Source organism: Pituophis catenifer, unplaced genomic scaffold (genome assembly GCF_029215685.1).
Source record: "Pituophis catenifer annectens isolate HBS135680 unplaced genomic scaffold, rPitCat1.0.hap2 SCAF_3, whole genome shotgun sequence".
Classification (NCBI taxonomy): domain Eukaryota; kingdom Metazoa; phylum Chordata; class Lepidosauria; order Squamata; family Colubridae; genus Pituophis; species Pituophis catenifer.
Genome location: NW_027256883.1, coordinates 191,398,588 through 191,411,113, shown reverse-complemented (window position 1 = coordinate 191,411,113; position 12,526 = coordinate 191,398,588). Strand labels below are relative to the sequence as shown.

The 12,526-nt window shown below is 37.3% G+C and overlaps 1 protein-coding gene across 1 annotated transcript; it reads left to right on the top strand.

The window, feature by feature from the left end:
* Window positions 1–1,953: 1,953 nt before the first annotated feature.
* TTPAL (alpha tocopherol transfer protein like) lies at window positions 1,954–12,482 on the top strand. Its single transcript, XM_070940007.1, has 4 exons — window positions 1,954–2,401; window positions 2,958–3,151; window positions 7,969–8,079; window positions 9,447–12,482. The coding sequence occupies exons 1-4, from the start codon at window positions 1,963–1,965 to the stop codon at window positions 9,720–9,722; spliced, it is 1,020 nt and encodes a 339-aa protein (XP_070796108.1). The 5' UTR covers window positions 1,954–1,962; the 3' UTR covers window positions 9,723–12,482.
* The last annotated feature ends 44 nt before the right edge of the window (window positions 12,483–12,526 follow it).

Below are 12,526 nucleotides of genomic sequence, written 5' to 3'. Positions count from 1 at the left end.
TGGCGCTTATAGTTCTGGATGCCGAAATCAACTGGTCAGAGATCAACTAATTGAAGGGAGGGCTTTTCTCCCCTTTTTTTGACCTGTTTCTGGCAGTGTATGAATGATTTGGGGTGGGGGGGTGGCTGTTAGGCGTGGTTGCTTTCTTCTATTATATTAGGACTATGGAAATGCGAGGAGACTCCCTTCGTCCAGTGGCTGGCTAGGAGATTTTATTTTATTCATTTGTATCGTCATTTTTACCAACAACCCAAGGCGGTGAGAACATATCCAACGCACCTTCCTTCTCCTATTTTCCCCACAACAACAACAACAACAAACCAGTGAGTTGGGTTGGGCTGAGAAAGAGTGACTCAGAGCCCAAAGTCACCCAACTGGCTTCCACAGCTAAGGCAGAGCTTCATCTCTCAATCTTTCTGCTTTCTAGCCTGTGCCTTAACCATTAGACTAAACTGGCTCTTCTAAAATGCCTTTGGAGAGGAGAAACATTACAAACATATTTTCACATCACATGAACTAGCACAGTTTGGATTTGGTCAGCTTTGGAGGTCGTGATAGGCATCTGTCATCAACAATGTATACATTTTTATACACACACACACAATATATATATATATATATATATATATATATATATATATATATATATATATATATATATATATATATATACACACACGCACACACACACACACACACACACACATACATCATACATACATACATACATAAAACATCAGGTTTTTTAGCCTCCGCTGACTAAGCAATTTTTGAGAGAGACAGACACATCCATTTTAGAGCAAAGTGTCTACAAGGTAGGCTATGTGCAATTTGCCTTTCTTCAAATCTGCCAGCAGCCTTCAAATATCACCTTAGCAATGTGTGGATATTCTAAGAAACCCCAGGCTGTTAATGTTAGGGAAGATCGCTGACAGCTGAAATTTCCAGAAGCTGCTGCTGAAATATTTGCCCAGTTCCACCCCCACCCTCCCAATTTCCTATGTGGTCTGCAAATGTGTATAATATAAGTCAAAGTGTTGGAGAAGTGAGAGATTAACTTTTTGATTGTGTAAGATAAGCAGCTGAACTCCAAAGTACAGTTTAGAAATCCCTTTTGAAATTAAGAAGAAGGGCTGGAACAAGAACAAAAAAGTAATAATCTCTAGGTAATCTAACCAACAGAATTAAAAACAGAGTTGCCAAAGTGATGTGCTAACAGCAAGTCTCTCTTATGGATTCTCACTTGAAAATAAACTCATGTACACGGTTGTCAATAGAAATGATGTAGAGTCATAAATTGCAAGAATTCCTTTAATTAGAAATTGTTTAGTGTAAGCCTTAATGTTGCTTGGGATGGTAAATTATCAGTTCCCATCTCAAAAAAAAAAAAAAAGATTAAGTACCAATCCAAATATTCTGAACAGTAGAGAATTTAGGAGATAAATTCCCCCATGATTGTGTGATCATGTATATCCCACTCTTTCCTATAAATGTATAGAATTAAATTTACTGTTAAAGAGCCTTGGTAGTACAGGGGCTTAAGGCACCCTGTTATTAAGCTTATTAAGACCAGCTGCCTGCAATTACTGCAGGGTTCGAATCTCGCCAAGGCTCAAGGTTGACTCAGCCTTCCATCCTTTCTAAGGTAGGTGAAATGAGGACCCAGTTTGTGGGGGCAATAAGCTGACTTTGTATAAATATACAAAAGGATGAAGGCTATTGCTGAGCACATTGTAAGCCGCCCTGAGTCTTCGGAGAAGGGCGGCATATAAATCAAATTAAAAAAAAAAAAATTATTACTGGCAAATGGGAATTAACTGCTATTTGGCACATTTAAACATATCCACAGCATAATAGTATACTACTGTCCAAAACTCTATTTGTAAAAGTTGGTGATCAGCTTGGTCATTTTTCTTTGTCTGCATTTTGTCATGCTTTTTCTCCCAGATATTTCTCTAACCAATGTCAGGAGATAGTGATGGCACCGTTAGAAGTCCCTCTGAGGGATCTCTGTCAGGAATTGAAATCCTGCCAGTTCAGAAAACATATGTGTGCACCTTGTCTGCTGAGCTTATTGCCAAAGCACGTGAAGAGCTGCAGGAAAAACCTGAGTGGAGGCTTCGAGATGTTCAAGCCCTCAGAGACATGGTGTGCAAAGATTATCCTAATCTGGGGACATGCCTAGACGACGCTTTCTTGCTTAGGTTCCTTAGAGCAAGGAAATTTGATTATGATCGAGCACTTCAGCTTCTCGTGAACTATCATTGCTGTAGAAGAAGTTGGCCTGAGGTTTTTACAAATCTGAAACCATCTGCTGTAAAGGCTGTCTTGGAATCTGGCTTTGTCACTGTGCTTTCTCATTTAGATAATGAAGGACGCCATGTTGTCTGTATCCGCCCAGGTATGATTAACTTTTTAAGATGGATGAATCTTTTGTTTGCTTGCTTATTTATTTGATTTATACCCATCTTTATATTGTTTATTTGCTTATTTGATATTCTGTCTTTATTTTGTACAGTCAAGGTACTATACGTGCCATTCCCTTCTCCTATTTTCCCCACACCAGTTGAATAAATATATCAGTACATATTACTACCTTCAATTAACATAATTTTGTTTACTAGTGTTTAATTAAGATAATTCTAAAAGCTTATTGTTTTGAAGATTATTTGTATAATCTTTGTATCTTTGTATAGGATTGTAAGTCTCAGTATTCATTTTCTTATAGGTATTAATTTGGTTTGATCTTAGGAGTCCAACCATAAAAAGTTTGTCCGATATGAGTGTTTAATTATGTTTCTAAAATAGCTTTTTCTGAAGTAAGAGGTAATGTGAGCTTAGAAAAAGATTTTTATAGGATTATTAATAATTGTTAAGGCAAAGAAAACATTCGCGTTTGTAATTTACTTTGTTTTTCTTTTAACTTTTAACTTCTGTCTCTGTCTTATTAATCATAGACAAATGGACACCAAGTAATTACCCAATTACTGAAAACATTCGTGCCATATACTTGACATTAGAAAAACTCATTCAGTCTGAGGAGACCCAAGTAAATGGAATTGTAATTCTTGCAGACTACAAAGGAATCAGTTTATCTAAGGCATCTCATTTTGGCCCCTTCATAGCGAAAAAAGTGATTGGAATTCTCCAGGTAAGATTTAAATCATTAGAGGAAAAATAAGCAAATAAATTACTGATTTTTCTGATTCTCAGTAGTGCAAATGAAGATATAACTTTTTTGCTTTTCCAAATCAGATCCTTTGGGCGGGGGGGGGGAATCATGCAAAATATAAATGCTTTGGTCATTTTTTGCAAGGGAAATATTATGAAGTTAATATTTGTGATTCCAATAATATCTTACGGTCGATGTTGGGAAAAAGAAGCTTTCCAGGCACACTTTTCTTCCATAAATTACTATGTTTTTTTTACAGGGCTTTTAGATAAATAATTTCTGATTATTTATATAATTGCCATTGTTTAAGAAACTATAAAGACATCTCTGTATGGAGCCTTTTAAAGTTTCGTGATTACCTTATTGTGTTGTGTTCCTTGTGCTCTGATAGGCTTTTCTTTACTTGCCCTTTTGTGGCTTGCTTTTAGGCTACAGAGAAGAATGGAAAAGGGGAAAAATAAGTCTTTCTTGAGCTTCTTGGAATTTCAGGTCCTTTGGCAAGCTGTTCTCATTGACACCTGCTCTGTCCTGTCCAAATCCAGAAGTTTTTTCCATGAACCAATTCATTCTGCATATCTCTCGGGGCTTGTTTGCTGTTATCAGGTTCTCCACTGCAGATTTCTCCTCCAGCTGTGCCTGGATTCACATAGCACAGGGCTGTGAAACTCACGTTGTCACGGCAGTGTCATGTGACATATCAGGACTTTTTTCCCCCTTTGCTAAACCAGGCATGGGCGTGCTTAGCACATGACGCATCCGGCCCACGGGCCGGGAGTTTGACAGCCTTGGCATAGTATATCCACTGTACCCAGCAGTCTAAGAACACCATTAACTACCAATATCCTCTGTTGCCTAACATTTCTGTCTGTCTATCAGTAGTAGGTTTCAAATCCTGTCACTACCGGTTCGTTCGTGGGCTCGCGCTCGCAACACTTCTGCGCATGTGCAAAGATATCTGGGTGGGTGGGCAGAACCTCCCGCCAGCACCGCTACCAGTTTGTCCGATCCGGGGCGAACCGATAGCAACCGACCACTGCTGTCTATATATTTTCATCCAAAGGTAGATATGACAGCTCTGAGTGTTTTAGGTGGGTAGAAAACTTCTAGTGCTTTGTGTGACTGTTTGCTTGGTGTTGACAAAAAGAAAAAAAAAAAAACCTTTAAGCTTGAGGCCAAATTAACTCATCCCATAATGGAAAATATTTTAAATAAACTGCTGATGAACAGTTTTGTTTCTTCCTGGGACCTTTTAATCTAAAGTGTAAGCTATAATTGCACTCCTTCTAAGACTGGTTCCCGTTTTTATAAATCAGTGTGTAGATGTCTAACATTTTAAGTATTGTAAGAAAAACTGACTAGCCTCAAGTATGGTGATATAATAAATAAATTTCAACTAAAGAGTGAAGCATAAGTAATGTATTTTATCTGGGGGTTGTCTATATTTTTGTCTTTTAAAAAATATTTTAAACCCTTAGGAAGTACCTAGGTCCAAATAGTAGATAGGAGGCAATGACAAAACAGAGTATGGGCAATTTAATATAGATAAGAATGTTGTTAGTATGAAAAAAATATAACTTATTAGTTTTTGGCTTACATAATGTGGCAGGCATAAATCAAAATTAGTATTCTGCTACTGGCTTTGATACAGGGAAGAAAAAGTTTGGTAACGCATTGCTTCACTTGTTGCAGCAAGTGCCTATTCGCCTATGAATATGGAGGGTTGTTTTTCTGCATTCTAGCTTCTGCTGACTTTCAAGAGTAAGATTTACATGGTTCCTGGGCAGAGTTGCAGTTAAAAGATTGATGAGTGTATAGTGAATATTATGCCACTCTCCTTTATAAGTTTTTCAAAAGCCAAGGTAATTGATTATTAAGAATTAGGTATTAGCAGGCCCTTCCCCACACCTCTGATGATGTGCTTTCCTTACATCCTTGAGACAATTGCTGCTCTCAGGTAGCAACAGCAGCAGTTTCCAGTACAGGTGTCCTCATTGTACGACCACAGTTGAGCCCAAAATTTATGTTGCTAAGTGAGAAATTTGTTAAGTGAGTTTTGCCCCATTTTACAACTTTTCTCACCACAGTTGTTAAGTGAATCACTGCAGTTCTAAAATTAGTATCACAATTGTTAAGTGAGTCTGATTTCCCCATTGACTTGGCTTGTCAGAAGGGTTGCAAAAGAGGATTGCCTGACTCGGAGACCACTGCAACTGTCATAAATGTGAGTCAGTTGTCAAGCATCCGAATGTAAAGAACCTGACCGTGGGGATGCTGCAGCGGTCATAAGTGTGAAAGATGGTCAGAAGTCACTTTTTTCAATGCCGTTGTAACTTCAAACTGTCACTAAATGAACCGCTGTAAGTCGAGAACTACCCATATAAAGGAAGAGATGCATTTGCTTAACAATTTGATGCAATGAATGCTCGGCTACTGTTCTTGTGGTTGTGGGTGCATGCCTGCACAGATCTTTGTGTGCTGGTCGGCTTTATTTCATTGCTTTGGTTTCTGTTTTTTAGGATAGAGCAGAGGTCTTCAAACTTGGCAGCTCTAAGACTTGTGGACTTCAACTCCCAGAAAGCTGGCTGGAGAGTTGAAGTCCACAAGTCTTAAAGCTGCCAAGTTTGAAGACTTCTGGGATACAGCAAGATTCAGACTAACTGTGCCAAATGCAAACTCAGTTCTTTCCCACTCCATTTTCTGTCACCTTTGGAGATATAAGGGTTGTTTATTAAGGAAATGGCTGAGCAAACCGGAAGTGCTGAACCCAGGACACTTCCGTCCTTATGCATTCACCTGCCAAGCCCTTTTCTCATAAGAATAGATGAAAAGCTCACCCCCTCAATTGTAGGTAGAAGGTGGGAGCAGGACCTCAGGAAAAGCCAAGGATTTTCCCAATGAGAAGTACTTCAGGGGGCACAATGATCAAACCAAGAGTGCCTCCTGGAGAGCAAGAAGCGAAGTGGTGCGCAGGACACAAACCAGTCTCTTACCTTTCTCTCCCCACCTTTCCTTTGGCAGTAGCTTCCCAATCCCCATGCCCTCTTCAATTCTATGCCTGATATTGCCTGCTGCAGCAATCATGCCCTGGCTTGCAGTTGGCTTTAGGATCAAGACCAGATTAGCATACTTTTCACACATCTGCTATTGCTATTCCTAATCCCCCTCCCCTGACCAAGTGAGAGCAGGCAAACAAGAAATGGCTTTGGAGGCACAGAGCCCATGGCCGGATGGGAGAGAATTGTTCTGCAGCAGTTGAAGCTTTTCCAATCGCTAACTTCCCTCTGAAGTTGGCTTCAAGGCTGGATGTTGTGTTTGTGAGAAAAAGTCCTCCACAAAATGGAAAGCAACCCATCTTGGAGCCAGTTAGAGAGAGCATGGATGGCCCTAGTGTTGTGTTAATATCCTTGCAGTTATGAGTGTGGATTGAATATAGAACAGTGTCTGGGAAAAGTTCATACCCAGAACTGTTTTTTTCCTATTGGTTCCACTCAAAACAATATCCTCAGTCAAGTCTTAGGCACATGAAGCTTCCAATTTACCAATAAATAGTGTAGATACAATTCATTTTTATTGTAAGAGACAATCTGTGCTTCTAGTTCAAAACTTAAATTGCGGTTGCTAAACTAGAGGCAATCCTCACTTAGCAACCATAATTGAGACCGGCAATTCTATTGCTAAGCAATGTGGTTATTAAGTGGAAAATGATCACTGCGACAGACTTCCATCCTCACCTCCCGTTTGGCTGTTAAGTAAATCACTGTGGTCATTAAGCGAGACATCACGTTGACAGCAATTTGCAATCTTACTTCCACATTCTCCCATAACTCTGTTAGAAGCCAATTGTGAAGCACACAAATGGTGATTATGTGACTGTGGGATATTGCCATTGTCATAAATGCAGGAATTGGTCACAGAGCAATGTGTTTAAACATTAAATGTTTTTTTAATAGTGTCTTAACTTTGGTCATTAAGTGAGGTAGTTAGTAAGCAAGGGCTTACCTATATAGCAGAGGTCTTCAAACTTGGCAGGTTTAAGACTTGTGGACTTCAACTCCCAGAATTCTCCAGCCAACATAGGATAGCTAGTTGGAGAATTCTGGGAGTTGAAGTCCACAAGTCTTAAATCTGCCAAGTATGAAGATCTCTGCTATATATGCTTTTCATATATGCACTCTACATGAAAATAATTGGAATGCAAAATTATGTCTTTTATGCATGCATGCTATTGGGCATTTTCTTTAGTGATACATTGTATTCTTTACAAGTTTTGTGATGTGTTAATTGGTGCTCATTAATGTAGTCAGCTACTGAATAGTATTTTAACATATTAATCCTAAAAGCCTTGTCCTTGAACAACAGTTTATAGAATCAGACAGATGCTTTCAAATAAAGTTTGTGCCCCACTTCTGCCAACCTAGGGTAGTATTTCATGTTTTAGATGAACTATGATCCATAAAATGTTACGGCATCATAAATTTGGAACTATTTATGTTGACATAAGAAATGCCCCTCCTGTGGTGACTTCACTAAGAAAGGAGGAATACCTTATTTGTACAGGAAAGCTTTGTGCTAAAATCTTTTGTTATTCTTAAGAAACACACATTCTGCCAAGAATTTCTCTTTGAAACAAACAGTTTCTATCCCACTCAGAATTTATAGTGGAAATGTGTATGGAGCATAGTGGTTAAAATATTTTTACATAAACAAATTAAGACTGAATGAGTTTGTTTTGAAAACCAATATAGTTATTTCTAAACACTAATCTTTATACATGTTATTGCATTTCTTTCTTTTAGGATGGCTTTCCAATTAGAATAAAAGCTGTCAATATCATAAACGAACCTCGCATATTCAAAGGCATTTTTGCTATTCTCAAACCGTTTCTAAAGGAAAAAATAGCAAATCGGGTAAGTACTCAGTAAAGCTGTATGAAATATATAGTGTCTATAGGGATATTAGGGAGGGCTAGTCTAGGATATATGCATGGCTTATGGGCTTTCCACATCTGTAGGGAAGAGAAAATTGGACTTAAAGAGGTGAGTCTGACCCAGCAAGGTAGTTGCTTTTGGAAAGCTGCTGTCTATGTGCAAAGTGAATTTAATAAAAATTCAAAATGTTTATTTTGAATTAGTGAAACACATATTTAAACATCATCTGGAAAAAAAAGTCTCATTTGTTCTATTCAGGTCTTAACTTTAACCTTAACTGCAGCTAATCAAATTAAATCCATCTACAGCTAAATTTGGCTATTCCTTTACTTGGAGTTTGTAAATAAACCCAATATAATTCTCTACGGCAAAGTCAGAAAAGATCTATTATTTCTTCCCTTTTAATACATTTCTGTAAATATCCTTTATAGTGTATAGCGAAGTGGAACCTAATAACTGTTCCTGTGAAAGCAATTAGGCACCAAAAGCAGTATATTCCTATTAGAAACTGAGTTAAGTTTATTTATTACTGCTATTTGTATTAGACAACAACTTATGTAAGTTGAAGCTTATGTAATAATTGATGAAACAGAAGTCTCATTTCTTTTTCTATTTATAACTGCTGTGTAGTCATATATTTATTACACGTTTGTGCACCATACCTTTCTAAAGGCCTCAAGGCAGTTAACAAAAAACAAAGGCAAAGATTAAAAATACTCCATTAGATAATCCACACACCGTTGTATATTAAGCAAGAATTCAGGAGGTATAGACATTCTAAAAGGGAGATAATACATGTGAATATTAAGCTGCATCAATTTTTGGAAATGGTCTTCTATAGAGCTTGCTTTCTCTAGAGCAGAGGTCTTCAAACTTGGCAGCTTTAAGACTTGTGGACTTCAACTCCCAGAATTCTCCAGCCAGCAGCTGGCTGGAGAACTCTGGGAGATGAAGTCCACAAGTCTTAAAGCTGCCAAGTTTGAAGACCTCTGCTCTAGAGTAGTACAAATATGAACTGATTTCCTTTTCATCCAAACAGTAGTCATCTTGGCTTATTCATGGAGTTCAATGGTTTGTCCAAATGAACCTTATCCAACAGCTTAAAACAGTTTAAAGAAAAATTATCTTTAAAAGTTAATAAAGATTGTGAGACTTTCAGTTTTATCCTGTGATTCTCAAGAATTATCAGTCCAATCTTAAATGCTGCTGTCAATCAGACTTATATTAGAGAGAAATACTGTGAACCGTTGTCTAAGCTTAAAAGGGAAATTGTATCCTTTTTTTCCTAAAATACTATATGTTTAATTTGAATTATAAAGGTGTTGAAATGGTTCTTCTCTTCTCAGTTTTTTCTTCATGGGTCAGACTTGCGGTCTCTTCATCACAACCTTCCACCGCGAATTCTCCCTGAAGAATACGGTGGCACAGCAGGAAAGCTTGATATCTCTACCTGGAACGAGCTCCTGCTGGCGTCAGAGGATGACTTCAAGTATGATGTCTCCCATCTGCCCTTCTCCAGTGACTGTTCACCACATGATCCATTAATGAGTGAAGAGATCGATGAGAAGCAGCGTGATGATTCTTTGCGAAGCTTCAAAACACAGCTCTATTCCTGCTATTAGGATAGCAGATAAAGCTTCCAAAATGTCACCTTGCTGTTTACAAAGGGAATATTAATTCTCTCATGCTTCTACAACATATGGTTGTGGATGGATGTTACTTTACTTTGGAACCAAAGCAAATCTTAAGTAGAAGAGAGTTGTAAGAAAGTGAGATTCTGTGGCACACTGGCAAAAACGGAAATATTTTGAGCAAACAGGATGTTTGTTCTTGTGGTAACTGACCCAAAGCAACTCAGATGCCACAAATGAACACAGCTAAAGAAAAGCTACTTGATAACAAGGTCCTAAGCACAATTACTTGGAAGGAAGTGGCGATAACATTTGTGGGACTTGCTTCCAAATAAGCAGGTTTAGGTGCAAAGCACTAGATTCTTTCTCAGGCTGAAGGGGGCAAAAATGATGTACAAATTAAGAAGAGCAGTAATATAATGCTAACTCTGCAGAGGAAGGAAGAAATGTGATCTATATGATACAAGGATAGTTGACTAGAAGTTTTATCTGCCATAAACTAATCTAAGAGATAGCCAGTTCTTAAATCTGTTGCCATCTATAAAGTTCAGCATTATTTACAAAAATGCAGCTTTGTATACTACAGGGAGTGTTACACTTTGAAATTGATTCTTGCAGAAACAATTAGCTATTGATGTTCTGTTGAAAGCACATGCTCATTTTTTTTTCTTTTATAAAGAAAGCATCAAATAATCCATGAGCCAATTTTTCCCCCATACTTGAATTTGCATACGATGGGACCAACTGAGAAGGCACATAATTTTGCATACCACTAATAGCACTGTTGGTTGGTACCTGCCTCATGAAAAGAGGTTGGGGTAAAAACACAGACATGATAGCTGTAAAGGTTTACCCGATAAGAAAAGAGGTAACTTGTTTAGATATCTTTATTTTTGGAACAGAGAAGTTTTGAAATGTTCTCTGCAAACCAAATATAGGACATTTTACAAGCACAATATTCCATTTGTAAATGGTAGTTTCTCCTCATTCACTGTGTTATTTTGTCAGTGGAACCTCAGTGCTGTTTTGATCTAGGCTTCATTTACTAAGGCCAGCAGTCTCACCTCTAGGATAAAATATACTGTATAGGAAAGGATGTAACTTTAGATCCTCTCTACCAGCGGGTCATCTTTCAGAACATAGGTTTTGTCTCTGAATTACACACTTAACTAAAGTTGCAGGTCCTTTGGGCCCATTCTTCGCATGCAAGGCTGGAATTATAACAGGCTGGAACTTTGTACTCACTGCTGCTCATAAGGTTGCAGCTCATAGCACTTTTTAAATTGTTGGAACTAAAATGGAGGCTCTTGCCTAGTGCCAAGTAAGACCAGAGAGTTGGTGCTTACTGTAAATATTATGTTCTCTGTAGATTGATCATGTTATTGCCAGTGCCAAAATGTATTTTAGTTTTTCTAAATTGGTGACTTGCTTCTCTTATTGCCAAAAAGTGAAGCGGTCTAGTCATGTGACTGTGCTTCAATTAAGAGTTCTAAATATACAAACCCAGTATGGTATTAAAGCTATCTAAACAGACATGAAACTGGTTTCTACGCTGCTCTTGACCAGCTAGATTTATTTACACATTGGTGGGGTTTTTTTCTACAGGCACATAGGGAAAAAAGTTTAAAGATATGAAGAAGGCACAAGATATACTTTTCTGTTTATGTGTTCTTGTAGGAAAATGCTGGTCAAATTTAGATATGAGAAGTATATATTAAAATGGATGTTCTTTTCCTTATTGGAAGTAATCTTTATGCAGAAAAATCAAAACTGCGAGGCTTTGGCAGCTGAAATTGAAACATATTTGTAAAGGAACTAGGCTGAATCACAAAAGGTTTTATAAATCAATGTAACATGTCAGGAAACAGTTTTTTCTTTAGCAAAGCGTGGAAGCTTATAATTTCTAGAACACTGTTCTAAAGTATACTTTACCCAGTCTATTTTTTCTCCCTCAAATAAGAAGCCAGTTTCAAATGACAATGAATGATGATGATGATGATGATATAAAAAGTTAAAATGCCATGGTTCTTGTTTTCCTAGTGTTTAATTTTTTTTGTAACGAATCTTAAAGAGCTCTTATTTAAATAATGTGAGTACCAATTCAATGTTTGCCTCCCTGTACTAAACGTTTTATTGGTATACATCTCTTTGCCCAGATACATTGGAATAGTAGATTCTGTAAAATTTGTGGCTATTATTTACCTCTAAGATGCATAGTCTAAATTGCCCTCCATGCTTTTATCCTGTTTATCTGTAGAATTGGTTTTAGAAGCAGTGCTGACAGAACTAAGACATTGATGTTGTGCCTATAGTTAAGCATATATGGTTTAAAAGTAAAGAAATTAGTTAATATGCATATTGTCTGGCATCTTGGTCATAGGGATCTTTTTGTTAATGTTAGTTCTTCTATAAACAAAATCCAAGCAGATGTGGTAAAAGAATACTAAGCCTTAAGTAAAAGACATTGGCAATTCGTTACAAATGTCAAAACTTGTTACAAACAAGTTGCCTTTGTTAATCTGTATCCGAAGTAGAAAAATGGTAATAATTTTTCCAGAGGGTAATTGAGGTGCTTTGTTTTCTATGGCTAAGTTTTGCAGTTTTGTTCATGGGTCTGTTTTATTCTCTCTCTGTACAGAATTAGAGTATATACCTTGAGAATTTATTTTTATACTGCACTTTATAAAATGAACAGTCTGTCTGCATGAATGGGTATTAAATCTTATTAATATTAAAATATTAATATATAAACATGCTGTTTCAATGAATGTTTGATGTACTTCTAGTGCTTGTGC